This window comes from Lytechinus variegatus, chromosome 19 (genome assembly GCF_018143015.1).
Source record: "Lytechinus variegatus isolate NC3 chromosome 19, Lvar_3.0, whole genome shotgun sequence".
NCBI classification, from domain to species: Eukaryota; Metazoa; Echinodermata; class Echinoidea; order Temnopleuroida; family Toxopneustidae; genus Lytechinus; species Lytechinus variegatus.
In genome coordinates this window covers 16,352,357-16,377,996 of record NC_054758.1, presented here as the reverse complement: position 1 = coordinate 16,377,996, position 25,640 = coordinate 16,352,357, and the positions used below count along the sequence as shown (strand labels likewise).

The following is a 25,640-nucleotide window of genomic DNA, read 5'->3' as shown; positions in this document are numbered from 1 at the left end:
CGCACGTGGAGCGAGCTGTCGAAATTTAGCTACATTACAATTCTGCACACATGGGACACGTACATGTGACTATTGCGAATGCGGTGAGTCTTGAGTTGCTCTTTTGTTTTTAAGCGGACTTTCATTACTGGTTTGGAAGTAGCAAATTGATAATGGTTTTTATTCTTTCTCTTAGGATCATAAATTAACGATTTAGATGCACTGTTAATGTATTGGCTGCTGTATAGACAGACATTTTCATGAGCATGCAGCAGCAGGGACATGCACTGCCACTGTGTTCGGTTGCGGTCCCATATGTAGGAAAATTTGTATGGTTATCAAGTTTAAACATTTTAGGCCTATGTAACAATACAACAGCAACAACCAGTTGTAGATCTCCGGGATCAGCGGAGGAAGAAGAAGAATGACTTGCTTATTCCTTGTCCCCTTGAATAAACTTGCCTTAGGCCGCTAAATTTCGCACCAGCCATGCCAGCTGACCTTGTCAATTCAATTGCCTTGACTCAGTCACTCACACATTGTACGAGGTTAGTATATGTACTAACCTCGTACAATAGACCGTGTTTGACCCTGGATTTCGAAGTAGTCGACAAACATCGCTTCATTGCTGAAGTAATATTTGCCGAAGCTCATTCTCGCTACGCACCGGGGCTCTTGCCGGTAAGTAGCAAGAGTTTGTTGAATATAGAAATAATAATAAAATAATAATCCGATAAAAAAAGCACATTTTGCTTACCTCGGCCTCGAAAGTGACTTCGCTTGTCTCTTCCACGGAAATACAAGGAAGCCCGTAGGTGGCGATAATAATTTCACAACCTTGATTCAGCTCCTCGGTAATTTTATAACTGTATCTAAATTCTTTGAATGCGCAATCCTCATGATTAATTTACTAATTATGGGCACCAATTAATGAAATGCCTTCAAAAAACATAATTAATGATTATTATTGGTGACGATAACACTCATTTGCATTAATTTAAAAAGATGACTGATAAAAAAAATGAAAATAATATACGTGCCTGGAAAGAAACCAGCAGTACAAGCTTTGACGAACGTCAATAATACGTATACGGTATACCAAAGTCTATACAATGAAAAGATTGGACACTTCACGGACTTTGCGTAATGCCTTGCGTCGATATGCGTGTAAAATAGTGTAGGTGCCTATTCTTTCCCTTGTCGTGTCTTTGATATGAATATAAATCGCGCGCCCTCTTCAGGAGAAAATTGATATCAACGCTGACTCATTTCTATCTCCGTAAAATCTTCACTAAAGATCAAGAAAATATACATATTTTAAGAAAGAAACTTCAAGGAGAAGTCACGGAAGGATCTAAATGATTCGGTAAGTGTCATAGCAGGATGTGGAATATTTATTTATACATAATATTTTATGTGGGCAAAAGCCCACTGTATTTTCGAAGTGTAGTGGTGTGTCGCGTGCGTATGACTGATAATCCTTCGCTCGCGAGACGATATGAACCCATGGGTGTGACTCAGTCAGAGCTACCAAGTGCCACGCATTATCAGTAGAGGCGCTGGTCAGAAAATTGGGATCGTCCCAGTTTACAGGGACTGTCTCAGCTTATAAGGATTTCTTCACAGAAGAAATCTAGGAAAGTTCATTCACCTGTCAAGTGCCGACACCAATCAAGTGTGCTAGTCAATGTAAACATATCAGGTTTCATAACAAGATTATTGGAAGACGGTAAGTCATGAAAAATAGACGGTGAACTGGGGGGAATTGAGGTCACTGAATCTATTTTTAGCACTCTCAATTCCCGTAATTGCTGTCTTTGTCCTGTAGGGGAAAGCGAAAAAAAACGTCCCCATAAACAAGGACAGTCTCAATTTATCAAGACATGATTTGTCTTGGTTTATGAGGATATCCTTGTTTTCTGGGACAATCCCAATTTTTGGACCAGCGCCTCTACTGATTATGCGTGAGACTCAAGCATTTTGGACTCTTGTTCATCCCCTCAAAACTCTGTCTCATGCAACTATCACAGCCTATCCCCATATACATTGTACACAATGTCTGTGATCTCACTGACTCAGTATACAGAAAATCTCTCATGCATAGCTGGTGACCTGGTCTTTGAACTTGGCATCTAGCTCTGTTGACTCCTGGCATGCCTGGACTGGAGCAAACTTCCCCCGCAAATCATGAAGACGTGATTAAAAAATGGCAAGACCGCAACTCAAAGAAAACTAAGTCTCACTTTCTCCATGCAATGTGTCCACCGCTTTCCCAAATATTACGATTCTGAACAAACGGTTGTAACTTGTAATATTTCAGCTCAGATCTTGCACGTTATCGTTCAAATTTTCTTCAGAGATTCTCTTCGGAGATTAGCACTAAATCATGGTCATTAGCAAAGATGAGATGATCATGCACTGGGATAATATGAATTCTAGCACATTAGTTAGCATGTGAAGAGCACAGGCGATGGGCATGAATTTTATATGTATAATGAAGTGTCATCTCAAGTTCAGGATGGAATCGTTGACAGAATGAGGAAGGGAAGGGTCATAACCGTCATACGGCTAGAGAATGGAGCAAGTCATTTCAAAGGGATCCTGGATGTTGAGTTTATTGAGTAATTCTGGGAGAGGATTGAATAGCATCTCGTTAAAGTTTGCTCACTGGCCAGAAGGTCAGTGCGTAGATGTAGGGTTGACGGACAAGCAGCAATAACATGAGTCACTTTATCGTTATTATCATGGCAGTTATATCATAACCTTGTTCATAGAATGAGTGGGCAAAGTGGACATTTCGATTCAGTTTCTTTCTTGAGTTTGGTGAGCCGAGTTCAGGCGAGATATGTTGATGTCACAAGTTGTGCTCTGATGGTTAATGCCTGTCTGATGATAGTTGATGGAGGATCCTTGGGGTAGAGATTCTTAGGGTTGATAGTTTTCCCATGACAGGGTTTGAGAGAGGACTTAATAGATCTGGGCCCTGTCTTACAAAGAGTTGCGATTGATCCAATCAATCGTAACTCTATGGAAATCCATCAGTGTAATAATTCTTTTCTACAAGAAATTTGCACAATGTCCTTTGTAAACAAAGAGAAGCACAGGGAATGTTCAATAAAACAATGACTGGCCATCCATAGTTGTGATTGATCGGATCAAACGCAAATCTTTGTAAGACGTGGCCCAGATGTATCTTCTAGTGTAGTTTGCTCAGCAGAAAGAGAGAATGAGTTCTTCACCTTCCGTTTCCATGAGTTGTAGGAAATAGGATTCATAATGAGGCCCGCGGCAGCTTGCTTCACTTGGCTACGTGTAATTTTGATGTGGACTGAACTTTCAAGTTACTGACCAAAAGATTAGCCTACGGCAGCTCGCCCATTTGTATGATTTTCAGTTGCGAACTTCAGTCCATATCAAAATTATTGCAATGCCAAGCAAAACGCGATGTCTGAATGTACAAATGGGAATTTGAACAAGGGACAAGATCGATCAAAGCCAATAAATGCGTAATAGTCGATGGCAATTTGGGAATTAAGCGGTGGGCATATTTTGACTAAGAGACTTCCTTAGATCCTAAGACTAAGTTGCTATGGCATTTGCCAACCATTTCTGGTGGGGAAATTTGCTCGAAGTTGGCTGATGTGAAACTGCATTAGCGCCATGAACTTCTTTGAGTGATATTAATTATTGTTCATATCAAATTCACTAATGCAGGTAAAATTTTTGAATAAATATCTCACTGTGGCCTGTGGTTTTTTCTTTCAATGTCATGCCTTGAAGTCTGTCTAGCAGTTTTTTTTCTACCTTTTTGACATACCAATGCCCTTTAGAGTGCCCCCTCTTCCGCCATCTTCCACTCCCCTCCCCCTCTTCCTCCCCTCCTTGTTTTTCATGTTTACTGTCTCCATATTCTGAGTTTTGCTATTTTTTCTTCACTTATCCCCATTATTGATATATCCCTGTAATAATAATATGAGTGGTATATTTACCCAGGGTAGCAACTTCAGTTCCGAAAACTTCTCCCAGTGGGCCCTGTTATTATTATTACCCCGGCTTAAGCTTGGCTGCCTAGGTGCTTAAGCATTCAATGAATGAATCCTGCCGGGTACCCATTCACCTTATCTGCTTCGAGTGCAGCACAGTGTGGATATATTGTTTGCTGAAGGAAATCACGCTGTGGCTAGGATTTGAACCCACGACCCTCTGTTTGAAAGGCAAGAGTCAGAACCACTAGACCACGATGTGCCCACGGACGCGCCCATTTGATAATGTCTGACCAACTATTCATCCAAAGTGCTAGTGTACCACTAGTCCTACCAATCAGTGATCAGTTTAATTGGTCTATTTGTGCATTCCTTCTGTCTGATTCCTGCATTTATGTAGCTTTAGAGAAGGAAAGATGGCAAGTGCAATAGTGACAAGTTTGAGCTGGGTCAGACGAGGAGTGGCTAAGGCAGTCCCTGACAAGGTAGGTTGAGTGTATCTCGCAAAGTTGATCATTACTGAGGATGATTTATAAAATATTTGATGAAGAATACAAGTGCACTCTTGGAAAAGTTTAGCTTGGAAGAAACTGTTGTTGAAGTGGACTGAGGTGAATAGGAAAGACAGTTGATCGAATTTGGTGCTTATTTTGCTAATTTCTCAGCAATATCACATTCTCTTCCAGAGCATTCAGTACATATTTTATCCAAACACTTGGGTTGTAATTGTATTGGATTCTGTTCACTCATCGGCCCAAATTCACAAAAGTGGTTTTGAAAACCCACGGTTGAATCCATGGTTTATACAGATTTCCTGCATAAATTACGCTTCATTTAGCGCATGTATAAAAAATGTCCAATGCTAATGTGCGCTTTGGTCAAATTGACACCTGTTACCATGGTTAGATACGCTATTTCATGAGTCCACTGTTTGAAGAGTGGACTCATGAATAAAATAGCATAGATAACCACGTCAACAGGCGTCAATTTGGCGCACTGTGACAAAAGCGCTCATCAGCATTGGAAATTTTATACACACGCGCCCGATACGCGCTGAATTAAGCGTAATTTATACAGGAAATCTACATAAACCATGGATTCAACTGTGGGTTTTCAAAACCACCTTTGTGAATTCGGGCCATCGTTACCACAACTGGTATTTATTTTTATGACACAAGATATAACAGTGTAACTTTCATGATCACCATTCATCACATGTCAGGTAGAGCTGTCGAAGGATGAACTCAAGTTATTGATTGAACAAGGTCAGAGGTCATTGGAAGATCTGAGTCTGAACGACGACGATGAAGATGGAGATGGAGCTACAGCCGGGGACGAAGGAGATGGAGAATGGGAGGATGTGGAGGAGACTGAAGGAGCACAACAAGGAGATGCGGTCGATAGGTTGTACAAGATGGACGACTACGACGGAGAGCCTGATGGTAAGTTTAAAGGTCAAGTCCACCACAGGAAAATGTTGATTCTAATAAATAGAGAAAAAATCAATATTGTATAGCACTGAAAATTTCATCAAAATTGGATGTAAAATAAGAACGTTATGACATTTTAAAGTTTTGATTATTCTTTCAGGCCTCGAAATAACCGACGGCCATGGCCGTCGATGCCCCTATTACTGGCCGTCATGCCCTTCTTCTTTTTGCTAAAAGTTACGGCCACTAAAAATGTGCCCTTTTTTATATGGCCGTGGTGCCCTTTTTTCTCATAAATGTGCCCTTTTTCTGATATATAATGTACCCCTTTTGAAAGTCTGCACCTTTTTTTGAGCAAGGAAAACTTTTCTCCGATCTCAAAAAGTATTCAATACCTTAGCTTTACCAGCGACGTCCAGTGCATGTATGCAGTCTAGTCCGAAGCCGCGCCGAACGATGAGCTAGCTATACACAGCTGGCCGGCCGGCCGGCCGCTAGCGCGCTTTACATATGCTATGTAAGCTGCAACATAAGAATGGACGAGCGCGAGCTCCGTATGTGTACTACACAAATGTCGCGCGCGCTGTACTGTCCTGGCGAGCGCGCGATGCGTAAGTACAGTACTTTGAATGGGAGTGTTTCATAAAGCTGTTCGTCAGTTACGAACAACTTACGAACGACCGGTGATACTTTCTTGGGTGCTAATCAGATTCACATTTAATTACATGTAGCTCAAGAAGGTATCACCAGTCGTGCGTAAAGTTAATTTTTTCTTAAGTAAATAATGTGGTTTGGTAATGAATCTGATGTATAACATCGACTATGGAAAGCCCCCCTCCACGCCGCGAAACTGTAACACCTACAAATAATTTATTACATGCCCCTTAAAAAGTGGCCTTGGTGCCCCTCTGTATGGCCTTGGTGCCCTCTGCTGCCTGGCCTCAGTGAAAAAGTGCCCCTCAAAAAAGTGGCCTTGCCCCCCCCAAATCCTATTTCGAGGCCTGTTCTTTCATAACAATATTTCATTTTCTACAAATTTGACAGTATGGACCAACTTGACTGAACCATACAGTATTAAACAATGCTAAATCCATATGTTCAGGGAGGAATTATCGTTGTTTCACTTAACAATGAGGAGAAAATCAGAATATTTCATATTTAATATAATAATATACAAAAGAAATAGTGAGTGGATGACGTTATCAGTCTCCTCATTTGCGTGCCGACCAGGATGTGCATACATGTATAATTGTTTTGCAAAATTAAGTGAAACTTTAAAATGTCATAACTTATTTTACATCCGATTTATTACATGCCCCTTAAAAAGTGGCCTTGGTGCCAATCTGTATGGCCTTGGTGCCCTCTGCTGCCTGGCCTCAGTGAAACAGTGCCCCTCAAAAAAGTGGCCTTGCCCCCCCAAATCCTATTTCGAGGCCTGTTCTTTCATAAACAGTGATATGTACAACTCAGTGACATGCAAATGAGGCAGTTGATGATGTCCCTCACTATTTCATTGTTTTGTATTGATTGACATACAATATTTTATTTTCTACAAATTTGACAGTATGGACCAACTTGACTGAACCATACAGTATTAAACAATGCTAAATCCATATGTTCAGGGAGGAATTATCGTTGTTTCACTTAACAATGAGGAGAAAATTAGAATATTTCATATTTAATATAATAATATACAAAAGAAATAGTGAGTGGATGACGTTATCAGTCTCCTCATTTGCATGCCGGCCAGGATGTGCATACATGTATAATTGTTTTGCAAAATTAAGTGAAACTTTAAAATGTCATAACTTTCTTATTTTACATCCGATTGTGATGAAATTTTCAATGTTATGTTGGTTGGATGTTTTTCTTTTCATTCAAAGAAACTTTTTGTTGGGGTGGACTTGGCCTTTATTTTTTTAAGTTTTAACCATTGTACGTTTTGTGACCACTTGTTTTCACTGAAATGATGATGAATTCAATTCGTTGAAATTATAATTGTTGCCACTAACAGGCAAACAACAGTTCAAACATATTAATTATGAATAACCTATCCGAGGAAAGACCAAATAGAGAATGGGAGGAGAAAAAGAATGGTCATATAAGATTGTGAAAACCTATAAAAACACATTGTGAGCATTGTGGTAGTCATATGATAGCACTTTGTGATGCGTTACCAGTATACCAAATCCCTTTGATCATATTTCTTTTCACAACCGGTGTGTTGGCTCAGTTAGTACAGCATCCGTCTCCCAACCGGGAGGTCGGGGGTTCAAACCCCAACCGCATCAGACCAAAAGGCGTTTAAAGATGGGAGTTGCTGCTACCCTGTTTGGCATTCAACGATTAAAGGGATAGAGCCTTGTTGATCTGGCGCTGAACAGCGGCTGCCAGGCCCACGATCAATTGGGCAAAACAAATTTTCTGAGTATTTCATTTCATGTCTATTTCGAACAATAAAATGTGGATTTTCATCATCATTTTTCTTTTTTTTCTCAATAGTTCCTGATGTGCATGGCTCAGGATTTCATAACTTTGCCGTCTATGCTGATAACGATGATGATCCTTATATTACACTCAAAGAAGACAGAGTAAGTCAAAAGTCCCCAATTTTTTGTTTCTCTAAAATGTAAATTCAATGTTCCTCAATATTCTAAACATTATATTCCATGCCCTTTCGATGAGAAGTACAAAACATATGGTATGGCTATTGTAAATAGTGAAAAGCTTTTATAGTAAAACATAAGTTTCCATTATTTAAAGACGGAGCAATCTGGCCAAAACTGTATGTAATCTCTCATTTACTTTGTTTTGTAAATAGGTTGTCTTATGGTGCGTTGAAAGAATATTTTTGCAGTCAATTGTCATGGTCTAATGTCGATTAGGCCATGTGGATAGTGGACGAATTGATGGTAGACAATGTGATAGTGGACGAATTGATGGTAGACAATGTGATAGTGGACGAATTGATGGTAGACAATGTGATAGTGGACGAATTGATGGTAGACAATGTGATAGTGGACGAATTGATGGTAGACAATGTGATAGTGGACGAATTGATGGTAGACAATGTGATAGTAGACGAATTGATGGTAGACAATGTGATAGTGGACGAATTGATGGTAGACAATGTGATAGTGGACGAATTGATGGTAGACAATGTGATAGTAGACGAATTGATGGTAGACAATGTGATAGTGGACGAATTGATGGTAGACAATGTGATAGTGGACTAATTGATGGTAGACAATGTGATAGTGGACTAATTGATGGTAGACAATGTGATAGTGGACGAATTGATGGTAGACAATGTGATAGTGGACTAATTGAAGGTAGACAATGTGATAGTGGACGAATTGATGGTAGACAATGTGATAGTGGACGAATTGATGGTAGACAATGTGATAGTGGACGAATTGATGGTAGACAATGTGATAGTGGACGAATTGATGGTAGACAATGTGATAGTGGACGAATTGATGGTAGACAATGTGATAGTAGACGAATTGATGGTAGACAATGTGATAGTGGACTAATTGATGGTAGACAATGTGATAGTAGACGAATTGATGGTAGACAATGTGATAGTGGACGAATTGATGGTAGACAATGTGATAGTAGACGAATTGGTGGTAGACAATGTGATAGTAGACGAATTGATGGTAGACAATGTGATAGTGGACTAATTGATGGTAGACAATGTGATAGTGGACTAATTGATGGTAGACAATGTGATAGTGGACGAATTGATGGTAGACAATGTGATAGTGGACTAATTGAAGGTAGACAATGTGATAGTAGACGAATTGATGGTAGACAATGTGATAGTGGACGAATTGATGGTAGACAATGTGATAGTAGACAAATTGATGGTAGACAATGTGATAGTAGACGAATTGATGGTAGACAATGTGATAGTGGACGAATTGATGGTAGACAATGTGATAGTAGACGAATTGATGGTAGACAATGTGATAGTGGACTAATTGATGGTAGACAATGTGATAGTAGATGAATTGATGGTAGACAATGTGATAGTGGACGAATTGATGGTAGACAATGTGATAGTGGACGAATTGATGGTAGACAATGTGATAGTGGACTAATTGATGGTAGACAATGTGATAGTAGACTAATTGATGGTAGACAATGTGATAGTAGACGAATTGATGGTAGACAATGTGATAGTGGACGAATTGATGGTAGACAATGTGATAGTGGACGAATTGATGGTAGACAATGTGATAGTGGACGAATTGATGGTAGACAATGTGATAGTAGACGAATTGATGGTAGACAATGTGATAGTGGACGAATTGATGGTAGACAATGTGATAGTGGACGAATTGATGGTAGACAATGTGATAGTGGACGAATTGATGGTAGACAATGTGATAGTGGACGAATTGATGGTAGACAATGTGATAGTAGACGAATTGATGGTAGACAATGTGATAGTGGACTAATTGATGGTAGACAATGTGATAGTAGACGAATTGATGGTAGACAATGTGATAGTGGACGAATTGATGGTAGACAATGTGATAGTAGACGAATTGGTGGTAGACAATGTGATAGTAGACGAATTGATGGTAGACAATGTGATTGTGGACTAATTGATGGTAGACAATGTGATAGTGGACTAATTGATGGTAGACAATGTGATAGTGGACGAATTGATGGTAGACAATGTGATAGTGGACTAATTGAAGGTAGACAATGTGATAGTAGACGAATTGATGGTAGACAATGTGATAGTGGACGAATTGATGGTAGACAATGTGATAGTAGACAAATTGATGGTAGACAATGTGATAGTAGACGAATTGATGGTAGACAATGTGATAGTGGACGAATTGATGGTAGACAATGTGATAGTAGACGAATTGATGGTAGACAATGTGATAGTGGACTAATTGATGGTAGACAATGTGATAGTAGATGAATTGATGGTAGACAATGTGATAGTGGACGAATTGATGGTAGACAATGTGATAGTGGACGAATTGATGGTAGACAATGTGATAGTGGACTAATTGATGGTAGACAATGTGATAGTAGACTAATTGATGGTAGACAATGTGATAGTAGACGAATTGATGGTAGACAATGTGATAGTGGACGAATTGATGGTAGACAATGTGATAGTGGACGAATTGATGGTAGACAATGTGATAGTGGACGAATTGATGGTAGACAATGTGATAGTAGACGAATTGATGGTAGACAATGTGATAGTGGACGAATTGATGGTAGACAATGTGATAGTAGACGAATTGATGGTAGACAATGTGATAGTAGACGAATTGATGGTAGACAATGTGATAGTAGACGAATTGATGGTAGACAATGTGATAGTAGACTAGTTGTCAATTGGACGAATTTGAAATAATTTGTTCATCATTGACAGAGTAATAGGTAATGCAGGTAAGCTGCAACAAAAAGCCTGCCAATAGACGTGGCAAAGACTTTTGACATGTTGCCTGATTCTAGGCTTAAATATAGCTTTTTCTTAATTGTCGTCAATTTAATTTTAAGTAGCAGATTTTGGAATACAGTGTATCATCAGCCTGCAAATTGAATAAATTCAATGAATGTGTTCATATTTTTAGTATTAACCCAATATTACACACTAAAATTAAAGATTTAGTACATTTTTGTTCTTTTTATTGATTAGGAGGAAAATGATGAGAGAGAAGACACAAATATCAAACCTACTGACAACATGATTGTTATAGGAAAGGCATTGGAGGACTTTACTAATCTAGAGATTTATGGTAAGATTATTTCAGTTGTAAGAAAGGACTTGAGTGAGTCATTTCCTGTTTAACTCTTTTGTACATGTATTAATTATTATGTACTTTGATGCTTTTCATTTGTAAATCATTATTTCAACATCATCGTCATCATTTTTGTCTCGCCTGCATAGCAGAGCGAGACTATACATGTAGGCATTGCTTTTCCGACCGTGACGGCGGCGTTGGCGTCGTCAACATCAAATCTTAACCAAAGGTTAAGTTTTTGAAACGTCATCATAAATTAGATTGTATATTGGCCTAGTTTATGAAACTTAGACATAAGACTAATCAAGTATCACTGAAGTGAGTTTCAGGTCACATGACCAAGGTCAAAGCCCATTTAGGGTCAATGAAGTTTATTATGTTTGGGGAATCTAATAGAAATCTTAACCAAGGTTGAATTTGTTTAAATATCGTAACTGAAAGTATGTGGATTTAGTTCATGAAACTGGAACATAAGGAATAATCAAGCATCAGTGAACATCCTGCATGAATTTCAGGTCACATGACCAAGGTCAGTGAACTTTGGCTGTGTTGGGGGTATTTGTTGAATTGCCATCATAACTTTTTAAGTTTATGGATCTAGTTCATGAAATGTGGATATAAGCGTAATCAAGTATCACTAATTGCCTTGCACAAGACTTCGGTTACTCAATTAAGGTCAAATGTCATTTAGGGTCAATGAACATAGTATTTTATCATATGAATGGTGAATGATTATCCTCTAGTCATTTTCAAAGTCAACACTGCTGCTATATTGAATCATGTAATGCGGGCGAGACTGCCTGAGGCGCTCCACTTGTTAGCTATAGGCAAAGTAGAACTATGGGGTATGGATCAAATGGGAAATAGATGAAGGTGGGTGTGGAGTCCAATAGACATTTTACCTGATTCAAGGCTTTTCTGAGGTTTTAATCAATCATTGTTTATTCCTCAAATTGGCAATGTGTTTTGTTTTATTTTTTTTCATTCATTGAATTCCTTTCACTGAAAGCTACATACAAAGTAAAAAAATAATTTTTAAATTGAAGAGACAGCGAAAAAAGCTAGAGTTTTTGTTTTAGAGCTCCCATACTTAATAATAATAATAATAATAGGCATTTGTATAGCGCCATCTATCTAGAAGTATTCTATTCCAGGGTGATTATTATTATTACCCCGGCTTTAGCTTGAGCTGCCTCTCAGCGCTCATGCATTCAAGGAATTAATCCTGCCGGGTACCCATTCACCTCACCTGGGTCGAGTGCAGCACAGTGTGGATAAATTTCTTGCTGAAGGAAATTACGCCATGGCTGGGATTTTCAAAGTCAACACTACTTGGTATTGATAGTGATTGGCTCAAGCACAAAGAAGCTACATGAAATTAACATCAACATTTTAGATAACTGGAACAAACACACAGCAACATACAAACCCTCCTGGGGATGTCCAGGTAAGTGGGAGATAATCTGAACACTTTAAGTGTCTGTGTGTATCTCACGTAAGCACACGTGGAAAACACAGTGTTCAGATTATCCCCTGCTTACCGGGACATCCCTGTGGAATCTGTTTGTGGGTGTTGAATTGTTCCAGTCATTTAACATTTTGCTTCAACTTCCTGTAGCTTTTTTGTGATCAAGTCGGTCGTTTAAATATTCCTGTGAAGGACATGTGTGATAAACTGGGAAGTTTGTTTAATCCCATGTCATTTTATTGGTCTTTCTTTTGCCATTTTGTGATTTTGGATTTTTAAACCAATTGATGTGATGGGCCAGAGCCTTTCTGTGATTGAACCGATCTCTTACTTATTGTGCTTGGTAAAAATTATTGAAGCTAGCATGTGTAAAAATATTGTTCATTTTTGACTACGTGGAATTTGTAAAGTTTGTTAAGTTTCTATTGGAACCCAGTTTATATTCAATAAATATTGAAAGATTAAACAACTAATATTTATACAATTTTTTATCATTACTTCTATTTAGTGTACAATGAAGAAGAAGGTGTGTTGTACGTTCATCATGATGTTCTATTGCCGTCATTTCCCCTTGCCTTGGAATGGTTGAACTTTGACCCCTTGGAACAACAACCAGGTATGTAGGCTGTGGAAAGTTTATTTGGGTCCTGTAAAACAAACCACAGTATATGATAGTTCAGTCGATATTTTGTAATAGCATGAAGCACTAACGTTGAGTGAAGCACTCAACGTGTGTACCCAGGGGACCGTTTCATGAAAGTTGTCAGTACTGACAAGTTGTCTTTCTCAAGACAGTTATCATAGTAACAGTCAGAGGCCAGTGCTTCTCAGCCAATCAAAAGCAAGGATTTCACTGAAATAGTCAGCACTGACAACTTTCATGAAACACCCACCTGATAGACTGATTCATGATTAGTTCTCTTGGAACTAATTTTGTTTCCGGAAGAAAGGCATAAAGTTTTATGCTAAGGATAAGAAAAGATTTAGAGTGTTTTAGATAAATCCTCAAAATATTTTGCTCTGTCAGAAAGTCTGATAGTTACGATTAAAAAATAATTCCGTAGCTGCTTCAAGCTCAAAGCTTTCATTCATAAAAAAACATATATTTTGGGCATGTGAATTAATTGCCTTCTTCTGGTAAGGTAACGACTTGGGATTGATACCACACAATGATCAATTCAATAATATAATAAACAAAAGTTACATTTATATAGCGCATTACATTAACATTTCAATGCACTTTACAATAACAAATTAATATTCATGTATATAATACTTTACAAAAATCGAAGTTCAACATATATTACTGATAGCATGTTCTGGTATTATTACATCAATTCAAATTCAATCTGTTCATTTAAGTAGGGCTAAGGTGAAAATGTTACGCCCTATCATTGAATATACAAAAATTGCTTAAATGTATGCATCATTATATAGTCATAATAATAATGAAATTTAAATAACTTAAGTACCACATAATAAAAATATTAAGAAATTAAGGAAGAATTAAACAGAAATATCTTTAGTCTGCTCTTGAAAGCATTCACAGAAGGAGCATCACCGATTTGGGTAGGAAGTCTGTTCCAGAGCGTGGGTGCAATTCAATCAATGGTTAATGTATACTCAATATTAAATTGCAAGGCTCTGTGTTACAGACTAGGAAATCGTTTATGGCCCCCACCATTGGCATTAGTGGGAAGGGGTGGGTGCAAATTTTTTGTTATATTTCCCAAAATTTTCATGTCCTTTTTTTTTCTCAAAGATATGAAGAACCAGATCCTTTGGATCCTCCCAACTATAGCTGTAATACGATATGATGTTTAGCATTGTGGCCCAGTGGATTAGACTTGTGACTTTGAAACAGAGGGCCGTGGGTTCGAATTCTAGCCGTGGCATAATTTCCTTCAGCAAGAAATTAATCCACATTGCGTTCACCTCAATCCAGGCGAGGTACGTGTAACTGAGAATCTGGCGGGGATTTATTCTTTGAAATACGTCTTTGCTATAAAAGGCTGCAGCGTTGAAGCCAGGGTAGAAATCTAAGTCCTTTGGAAGCTCATTGGGATGTTAATCATAATGTGATTTGTGCTATACTAGAACCGTGTTATTATTATTTATTATTACTTTGTTTATGTTTGTGGTTATCGATTCACAGGTAACCTAATAGCCGTTGGTAGCATGACACCTGTGATTGATGTATGGGATCTTGATATCATGAATGCTGTGGAGCCGGCTTTCACCCTTGGCAAGAAGAAAAAGAAGAAATCAAAACAGGTTAGCTCCTTGGATTCAATCATTTTTGTGTAGGGTCAAATGTCAAAGTTCACAGGGTTTTTCATTTTAAAGTTTTATAGGTTATATGTGTATGATGATATGCTTGATATGGCAGTGATGACAGCAAAAGGTTTGAACGAGAGCAGTCAAGATTCCATTTATTTTTTATGATTTAATACTCTCCTACATAAAGGGCAGGTTTTTTTTGCAATTACCATATCATCTTAAGTTTGCTGTAAGAAAGTGTTGGTAGTGTGTACTTTTTGAGAAATGTTTCGATCTCGCACAACTGATTGTATCTTCAGCTTAATCACTTTAATTTAATGATATCACAATGATCAGGTCATGTTCATCTAGATCTATTATCGTAGATCTATGATAAGAGGGGACAATTATTAACCTTGATTTAAAGACTTTCTCATGAAATATTTGTTTGCTGGATCTACATTCTTCTAACTTTAACATTTATTATGATATAACAGAAACCAACTGCTCCAACGACTGATGGCCATATCGATGCTGTTCTGGACCTGTCCTGGAACCGTCATCTTGGCCATGGTTTGGCCAGCGCATCGGCCGATGAATCAATCCTACTTTGGGATCTGAATCAGAGCAAGGCGATATCAATGCTCCAGAAACATACAGATAAGGTAACATATTTCAGAATTTATGGAAGGTTCGGCAAATCTGAGAATCCTTACCTCAGTAACTCCTTTTATCAATGATTTTTTGTTATTTTGTTTTGCCCCCCCCCTTGTGCACCTTGAGCATCTCTTACGAGATAATAATAATATAGGTATATTTACCCAGGGTAGCCACTTCAGTTTCGAAAACTGTTCTACCAGCGGGCCCTGCTATTATTATTACCCCGGCATTAGCTGAGCTGCCTAGGCGCTCAAGCTTTCAAGGAATTTACCGGGTTCCCATTCACCTCACCTGGGTTGAGAGTAGCACAATGTGGATGAGTTTCTTGCTGAAGGAAATTACGCCATGGATGAGATGGATATGCCTTATAAATGGCAATTGTTATTAGTTCATAATTATATGAATGATTGAATTAATAAATGAATAAATAAATGAATAAATAAATAAATAAATAAAATTTGATAAGTGGATGATAATATAATGAAAGAAAATGCCAGATAGAAAATGAAAAGTTAAATAAAGAATACAAAAAATTAAAAAGTAATTAAAAAAAAGATAAATCAATAAATATTCATGTGAATCATTAGTTTTAAATACAGACTCTAATACATCTGACAAGTCCTTTCGTGAAGTAGCCCTGTTTTATTCAACCTTTATCATAGTAATTGTTGGAATCTAGGAAAAGGGATTCAGGGTCACGCATTGCATTGTGGTCAAAACTGCATTTTCAGGAATATATGTTCCTCAAGGCGACTGCACACCTTACGATTGGTCTGTGACTCAATTTTGGAATAAAAGGTAGTAGAATTTGCTAATATTGAGACTTGGAATATCTTACTGTGTAATGTTCAAAATCGTCGTACGAATACATAGGTTCAGGTCTGTGACTATGCTATCATCCTAAGAATAAAAGTGAATTTAATATCTAGTCAAATGACGTCATAGCAGTCGTACGATTGGCTATGATTTGAAACCAATTTGGTCTTTACTCCAAAATAAAGGTTTGCAATCTTTCAAAATGGTTTAATATTAGTATTCTTTCAATTGATTTTAACCTCGAAGAAAATGATTTCAGAAAATGAGCAAAATGCGATTTGTTCCAAAATCAGATCGCGAACAGTCGTAAGGTGTGCGGTGGCCTTCAGACTTCTGTTAAAGATAATGAATCTTGATACTTGTGCTTCTTGAATTTATAACATTACTCTTATTCGTCCTTCTTTATAGGTTCAAACCATCGAGTGGCATCCATTTGAAATGCAGTCGTTGTTGAGTGGTGGGTTTGATGGGTGAGTAATGCAAGCAGTTGATAGTAATCTTAATACTATGATAATAAAGTTCAAGTTTTGGTACCGAAATCTAATTTTGATAAGAAATGGTTGAAGCAATCCAAAAATGTATATCATATGCCAGAATGTTTGTTTATAACATTGAAATTCAATTACAATAATTGGCTTGTCTTTAATTATATTTGTTTCATTACCATGTACTTTACCTGGTGTAGCTAACGCAGGAAACACCATGTGGGACCACGCTGAAATATGACGGGCATTTTTCTTTATTTTTTAAAATCTTATTTTGCTCATTAGTGTGTGATTATGCATTATCTTGAAAAATTGTTTGGCAGATATCATTTGTTTATTTCTTTTATGATGCTCTGTAAGTTTTGTTTAATTCTGTGAACAGTTTATTTTGTGTTATTGCCAGTAGCAGAGTTTATCTTCAATGCATGCAGAGTAATTGATACTACTCCAACATGATTTAGTTGTCATAACCACTTGTATTTTATTCCTTTGAAATGTTGCAGGAGGATTAATGTATACGATTGCCGTAGTGATGATAGCTTTAAGACTTGGTCCGTTGATGGCGAGATTGAACGGGTATTATGGAATCACTTTCAACCGTATAACTTCCTGGTGAGTGTTGGCAGTGTTAAGCATAATTTGTCGTATCGGTGCAAGAATGCCCTTAATAATGGATATTTAGAGGCACTGGAAAAAGAACTACCTTAGCGCATACAATGTATGAGTAATAATTCATAGCAGCATGCATAAAAGTGAAATGCGTAAGGGCATTTCTGCACTGATGGAGTGCACAAAAATATCTTGCTTCGGGCGTTCTTGCTCCAACACGACAAGTTTTTATCCGTGGCACCACAGATTTTAATATCCTGAGGAAAAAAAACACATATAATGAACAAGAAATTCCTTGGGACATAGTATGAATATAATATAAAGAAAGAGAGAAAACGGAGGAAATTTACTTGACTGGAGTAGTTTAACTTTGTATATCAAGTTATACAGACTGTTTTGTTAGAAGGCTCTTTAGCAATCAACTCTTAAAAGTGACAACTGCTACATTGACACACTGAACATCACATCTTGAGGATAGAATACATGATTACTTCACAATTAATATCAGCATGCAAATGGCTCAAGTAATCATATCAGAATTTATCATTGCTTTTATAGAACTTTATGTCATGCTGAAAACAAAGACTTGTCTCTTGATCATTAAAGCATGCTGTAACACTTTGCCTTCATGCCCTCATCGTCACCTTGTTCTATTAAAATGTAGCAAAACCATTTAAAACAATACATTTATTGTTCGATGTTTTTAATTATTTATTCTCAGGCAAGCACGGACAAAGGTTTTGTGTATAACTACGACATCCGTACCGACAAGCCCTTGTTCACGTTACACGCTCATGAGAAAGCAACGACGGGTATCTCCTTGAGTTATACCGTTCCTGATCTCCTAGTGACGTGCTCGGCAGATAACTCGTATAAAGTTTGGGACACACAGGTGAGCAAAAGACAGTGCTTATTCAATTTATATTCAAGAGCTGTGGTGTAGTGGTTCTGACTCTCGCCTTGTAAACAGAGGTTCGTGTGTTCGAATCCCACCGTGGTCTAGCGTCCTTTGGCAAGGCGTTAATCCACACTTTGCCACTCTCGACCCAGGTGCTAAATGGGTACCCGGTAGGATGCGAAAGATATTGTATGTTTGATTTTGCCAGCGCCATAATGTGGCTGCGATGAATGCAAGGAATGCTCCCCAGGGAGTGGAAAATGTGCACTTTTCGTGCTTGATTGAAATGAATCCAATGACCGGGGTAATAATATGCTGTAACACGCTTTGGGCCATTCTGGGAAAAGCGCTTTATAAAAATTGACTATTATTATTATTATTATTATTATTATTAATTCAATTTCTTTTATTGCAACCATCATAACCTACAAGATTGTATCACAATATTGCTGTCCCATGACAAAGTGATAAATCATTGCTAAACCTTGGTTTCGTTTTTTCTTGGGATGCACTGTATAATCATATATGCTTTAAGATTGTTTGACACATGTTATTACTTTATAAATGATGATTCGTTCAAAATTCTATTTCCCAGGAAAAAAGTAATAGCACCCCCTATTTATTTCAATAATTAATTATTTATTAATAAATTATACGATTTATAGTTTATATTCAATATCTTTCCATAAAACGATCATTTCTTCGCCAAATATTGCCTGAATGTGCAACATACAAGGATGTTTTAGAAACAACAAATACTCAAATTTGACTGATGTCTCTCACGCTTCCTTTTGTCAATGTTGGGTAGTATAATATTGATTTTTTTGTTGTAATGTCAAATGATGATTTTCTGTTTTCATCAAGTTGTTGATGAAGACAGCATTTCGTTGATCTTTTCACGTGACTATTTTCTAAACATACAACAAATTTTCAACTCGCTCTTTCTCTCTACAGGATAACAAGCCAGCTCTAGTGGTATCCAAGGACCCTAAAATGGGTATCATAAACAACGCCCTCTTTTGTCCCGAATCTCCATTCCTTGTGGCCATGGGAGGTGAGAGGGACAGTCTACGTCTTATGGATCTATCCCAGCATGCACCAGGTAAATATCAGTCTGAGTCAATGAAATGCAAAGTTTGTTCTGTAGGGACGCCAGTTTTCAGGCAAAAGCCTGAATTCAGGCCCTGGCAATTTATTTTCAGGCTATAGTTTTAGCATTTTTGTGTACAAAATATTATATTCTAGGTGATTTTCATGCCCTCTGATCAATACCAGCTGGTATCCCTAGTTCTGATTTGTAATGGATTGGATACATTCGACATAAACAAGGAGTTTTTATTCCGTGACGCGATCAACCCTTGTAAAACATGCCAAGTTTTATTGTCTACATGGTAATTCACTGTTTGAAACCAAAAATTGAAATGTGAGTCCATATTGTATTGTTCGAAATAGAAATGAACATGGGCACGGTAGCCACTGTGCAGCCTCAGATCAACTTTTCTCTCCCCTTAAATCGTTGAACGCCAAACAGGGTAGCAGCCACTCCCATGATGTACCCATTGATTCTTATATTCTTACGTTTCTATACATAATTTTTACAAATAAAGTTTATCAAATTGGTAATTCATAAATGGTGAGCATGAACATTGTCCAGACCCCGAATATTGAGCAGAAGACACTTGTAACTGAACAACCCTCAACCTCCATACAAAAATAAACCAAGGAGATCTTGCATATAATGTCTTTATAAAATAAGGTACCAACAGATCAACATTAATATTTTTCTTCAGTTACATCAAGCAAAGATTTGTTTTGTTTGTATTTAAGCCTTATCTTATTCATGTACAGAAATTGGTGCAAGTCTGTACAGTGTTATTTTTTTATGTCATTTTTAGAGAAAACAGAATTCACAAAGGTGGTTTTGAAAACCCATGGTTGAATCCACGTTTTATGCAGATTTCCTGTAAAAATTACGCTTATTTTACCACGTATATTAAAAAATGTCCAATGCTGATGCACGCTTTTGTCACAGTGCGCAAATTGACGCCTGTTGCCATGGTTATCCACGCTATTTTATTCATGAGTCCACTGTTTTGAATTAATGAGTCCACTCTTTTAACAGTGGACTCATGAATAAAATAGCTTAGCTTACCATGGTAATGGGCATCAATTTGGCACACTGTGACAAAAGCGCGCATCAGCACTGGACATTTTTTTAATATACTTGGTAAATAAGCGTAATTTAAATCTGCTTAAACCATGGGTTCAACCAGTTTGGGGCCAAAAATTTCAACATTTGAAACACCTTTGGTTTATATTCACTTCTTCTTTATGTACATACCAATAAGTTATTCAATTATTAAAAGTCCTCTCAATTCGTTTTTCTTTTGTGTAGTCGTGAAGCGGTTTGGAGAGCGGCAGAAAGATCCCGTCATACCAAACCCTTCGGAGTTGGTGCACAGAGGTCAAAGGTCACAAGGGGTCGAGAGCGAAGAAGCTGCAGCAGAGGCAGACACCATGGAGACGGGATCAGAAGCATCATCATCGACGGCATCATCGGCTTCGAAAAGCACAAAGAGGAAAAAGAAGAAGAAGAAGAAAACCAAAGAGCCAAGTGACTGAAGTTAGGCTTTTTTATTTTTTGATGAATCATGGAATATTTATTAAAAGACACTTGCTTTAATGACTTGAATGATCACAATGAAAACTGTTTGAGTTGTCACACCACATGGGATTTACGTGTGCTTGGCTTATACAAGCAGATGTTCTAATCCTGACTGTTGGCCGCACAGAAACGTTAGCGCAAACAGATTGCTAACTGTGCAGTAGGCTCCATCACATCTTTCGCATTGTGATGTCAAACGTTGATCAAAGACATAAGTAGCATGTTGTTGTCACATTGGGCATCGCTGCGACATTACCGTTGGTAACGGGGCCTCAGTTCGTGCTGACAAATTTTCTCTGCGATCGGTACAGATTGTCTAACACCATCAAGCTGTCCTGTCGCTACTTCGCTGTGTGGACCAGGCCGATCTCTCTTGGGAAGTTGCTGGGCAGGTGATAGGTTGGATACACAGCTAGTACAAAAGCATTATGCTGGGTATCTTCCGTTGGTAGCGATCACGTGCAGTTGTTGAACGCCGTGGTTGAACGTGCTATCACTAATCATTTTCAATATTATTAGTTAAGATTATGCAATGATTTTTAAAGAAAATTTCTTCAATAGCACATATACTTACAATGAAAGTAAGAATGCCATTGTCATGGTGTGATTTTTATGACTGTATTTTAAAAACAAAGTTTCTTCAATTGATTGAAAAATAAAAATGGACTATTCGGAACTCCAGTTGAATCACCCTTGACATTTCATTGGTCGATTTGCTGAGTGATTGTTAAAGGGATGGTCCGGGCTGAAAATTTCATTTGACGTCGTTATAACAAAAAACTAAGTTTTTGAATTTTAAAGTTTATCAATATTTTATGAAAACAGTTGTATGCACATCATCGTGAATATTCATTAGGTTGGCTGATTATGTCACATCCCGACTTTCCTATTTGTTACGTTACTACATGAAATCATGAATGTTTCATTTTTTTCATGTTTAATTGACGTGTCTCCATTATGATGAAATAAGTTGCGGCAATAAATAACTAATGCACTTAATCAGATGTCAATCCAATTTTTTTATTTCTTGGTAGAAAATTTTGAATTAATCTAATTTCATATAATATAATACAAAAGAACAAGTGGAGATATGACATCTTTAGCCCACCTAATGAGTATTCATAAATACATGCCTAGAACTGTTGCACCAGAATAATGCAAATCTTGAAAATTCAATAACTTCGTTATTTTTTATCCGATTTTGATCAAATTTTCAGCATTTTTGCTCTGTGAATATTACCCTATTAGTTGAGATCTAAATGTTTCCAGCCTGGACCATCCCTTTAACTATTCAAGAGAACATGTATATTCATTGGTGAATATATAAATTAGCTCAGATGTTTCGCCTGGTATATAATTGACAAACCAAGAGCAGCCGTCAAGGCCTCAACATGAGGCTACTAACTACAAAGCCTCATATATTTATGCATAATTACATGAATCATTATGCACAATCTAGCATACAAACCAATTATATGATTAACTACTTTTAATTAATTCATCTTTGTGTCACAATTCCCAAAACTGTTTGGAGCTCCAGGATTACAAGATCTGCCCTCACCTATAAAACTATTTCTTTGCTATACCCATACAGTGTGTAACGCCATCTTGTGTCCATAACCTTACATTTACCAGTTTGCTACTCTGTTCCTGTCAAAACATAAGCTACATAGTTTGTTAATTCATTACTCAATATAGGAAGAAATATAAGCTTGTTTGCCTTGTTGAATTTCTGACCAAAATGCCCTGCCCATGTAATAAAACAGGTCTGGTCACTGACACGGATGCTTCCTCTGTATACTCGTGCTTGGACCTAATTTTGATGGGGGGGGGGGGTTCACAAAATGTTCAGTCTGAATAATTGTGATTTTTGTTCAGACTTGAATCTTTGTGAAACACTTCCATGGTGGGTAGCCTCCATCTGTCTCCCATAGTCCGTTACTATCTTTTTAAAGTGGATTCTTGTTAGATATATTTATTATACATAAATGTGATCATCATAAAATACTTTCCTCCCCCTTTACCCACTTTACCCACTCAAGTACTTTACTGCAAAGAAATATATATATATATCCTTTATGGCTTTTACCCTGAACACTGTGCCGTTTGAGTGGTGGAAATGTACTAAATCAAATAAACATGATTTTATTTACATGCAACGCATCTGTGTTACTAGTACTGACCATTTATTCATATCACGTATACAAAAACACAGGTGTTGATTTAACACCAGCCCGGTGTCTATACCGGTCCACACCAGAAGAGGTGTCAAACTGATTTTGGTGATGTTTGAATGCCAAATTGGTGTTAGCCTAATGCCAAACCGGTGTTGTTTCAACACTTTTCTGGTGTGGACCGATATAGATACCAGGCTGGTGTAAAATTAACACTGGCATTTTTGCAGGGCATGAAATGTTTGCTTCACTAAATCGTGATGGTGGTTTTATGTGTGAGAGATTAAAATAGTGGAGGTAGAGAGGGAGCAATAGGAGAGAGGGCTAAAGCATGTAGAGGGGGGAGGGGGGGAGGGTGTGGGAGGGTGAGGGAGAGAGAGAAAGGTAGAAATAAAGGGATGACGTCATAACCTGACAGGGTGAGGTGGATGAAGTTGATGGAAAGATAGAGAGGGAGAGAAGAGGAAGAATGGAGAGGGAGAGAAGAGTAAGAATGGAGAGGGAGAGAAGAGTAAGAATGGAGAGGGAGAGAAGAGGAAGAATGGAGAGAAAGAGAAGAGGAAGAATGGAGAGGGAGAGAAGAGGAAGAATGGAGAGGGAGGAGAGAGAGAAGGGAAACGATGTCAAGACAGCAACCTGGGATTGATGGAGAAAAGGGGAGAAGAAAGAATGTGCGAATAGATAGAGATTAGAATGGTTATGCATGTGAAGGAGTGACAAAACCGAAGAGAGTGAGAAATTGATCGGAGAAGCTTGCGTACAGGTAGGGCCTGCCCCCCCCTTCCCCTTTTTGAGGGGTATGGAACAAAAGGAAACGAGAAGGTACAGGGGAGTGTTTCATCAACATTTTTGTCCGACATGTTGTCAGATCTGACATCTTTCCTTGATTTTGATTGGCTGATAAGCAATGTTACTATGGTAACTGTCGGATAAAATAGGACTTGTCGGATAAAATGTCTGACAAGTCCTTTCATGAAACGCTCCCCAGATATCTTGCTCTGGATTTATGCAAAAATCTATCCCATATTTCGATTTTTTTTTATTGTTACGGGAAAAATTGCTCTCTCAGCTCGCTTGCAACTTTATAAAAAAAAAATCAGCATACGCCATGTCTTGCCCCCCTCATTATTATTATTTTATAGTTGTTCAAAGCTAAGACATAGGAAGAAAAAGAAGGAGAGATTTTTTTTTATAGAATATGAGATAAAAAAGATAGAAGATGAGCTTTGCATTTGTTCAGTAATTATGTTTGCATCAATATGATTTATTTTGTTCTCTTTTTCTTTCCTGTTATACATGCATGTAACTTTATAAGAATAAGTCAACTATAATTTCTTCATTTCCAAGGGGATCCACACTTTACAAGCTTTGCTTTTTAGTGGATCCCCTCATTTCCATTTATGCTTTATATTACTTTGTATTATGTTTTGAATGGAAATGAAATAAAAGAATTGAAAAAGAAGAGATGGCAGAGTTGGAATAATGTCTTGACCTCGTAGCCTAGCCTCATACATGTAGGGGGTGGTGGGGGGGGGGGGAGATGTGAGTCTTGGGTCTTTGTTAATCCATGGATGCATAAAAGCGTATGATTTTGAGCAGGTTACTCACAGGTCCTGCTAATCATTACCTCGAGAATGAAGAAAACTAAAAGGCATAAGCATTATGCAAAAGCTTATGGCGAAACAAAACTTTCCAAACTTTCTGAGGCATGCGCATACTTATTGCTTTTATTGTTGACGTATATTGGCAAACGCGTGAATCTATACCCACAGTGCGCATGCGTGTGTTTCAGGTAACCACGGCCACGCCTAGTTTACACTTTCACGATTATTATCATTTATCTCTTACAGCTTGCTGACATAGAGTTATTCAGCGATTTTTCTCAAATTCTTTTTGGAAATTTTGAGCAAAATTTCAAGATGGGTTGTGCAAAATCCAAACCCCGATCTTTGTCTTTCAAGGGAGAAAACAAAGATGTTTTAGAGAAGAACAAAACCTGTTGTTGGACAGGAATTAGATCAGTCTTCTCCAAAAACAAGATGGTAAGCTTTTGTTAAGAACTGATGATGATGCATTAAATGATCATAATGTATGTAAAATATTCTTTAGGAGAATGAAATGCTCTTCAATATCACTTCATGGGGAAATTAACCTTATTAAGGGTTAACATGCAAAAATTTTATAGCATAATGTTTATGTTGGCCCACTAGTCTCGACGATTTCTGATCTGTTATGTTGATGAATGATCTTAAATTATCATTTCACGAGTCAAATATTGATTGATCGCAGAGCAAAAAGGTCTTATACAATCTGCTTTACTATATGAACTGATCAGATAATATTTAAATTTTAAACAAAAAATATTCATTATTAAATTTTCAACTGCAATATTTGATATCTACATTATAAAATCGCAATATACTGCTTTAAA

General features: G+C 37.6%; 1 protein-coding gene across 1 annotated transcript; it reads left to right on the top strand.

Moving 5' to 3' along the window:
• LOC121405908 (periodic tryptophan protein 1 homolog) lies at nucleotides 1–22,013 on the top strand. The gene is made up of 13 exons (XM_041596902.1): nucleotides 1–83; nucleotides 4,363–4,447; nucleotides 5,185–5,404; nucleotides 7,895–7,983; nucleotides 11,070–11,169; nucleotides 13,152–13,259; nucleotides 14,799–14,917; nucleotides 15,400–15,567; nucleotides 16,787–16,848; nucleotides 17,367–17,475; nucleotides 18,194–18,364; nucleotides 19,325–19,472; nucleotides 20,766–22,013. The coding sequence occupies exons 1-13, from the start codon at nucleotides 79–81 to the stop codon at nucleotides 20,990–20,992; spliced, it is 1,611 nt and encodes a 536-aa protein (XP_041452836.1). The 5' UTR covers nucleotides 1–78; the 3' UTR covers nucleotides 20,993–22,013.
• The last annotated feature ends 3,627 nt before the right edge of the window (nucleotides 22,014–25,640 follow it).

What these genes read in the sequence shown, in the direction of transcription:
- LOC121405908 (XM_041596902.1), top strand. An exon ending in CTAAGGCAGTCCCTGACAAG is followed by an intron (nt 4,448 to 5,184) that starts GTAGGTTGAGTG and finishes ATCACATGTCAG; the next exon opens with GTAGAGCTGTCGAAGGATGA. An exon ending in TTCAACCGTATAACTTCCTG is followed by an intron (nt 17,476 to 18,193) that starts GTGAGTGTTGGC and finishes ATTTATTCTCAG; the next exon opens with GCAAGCACGGACAAAGGTTT.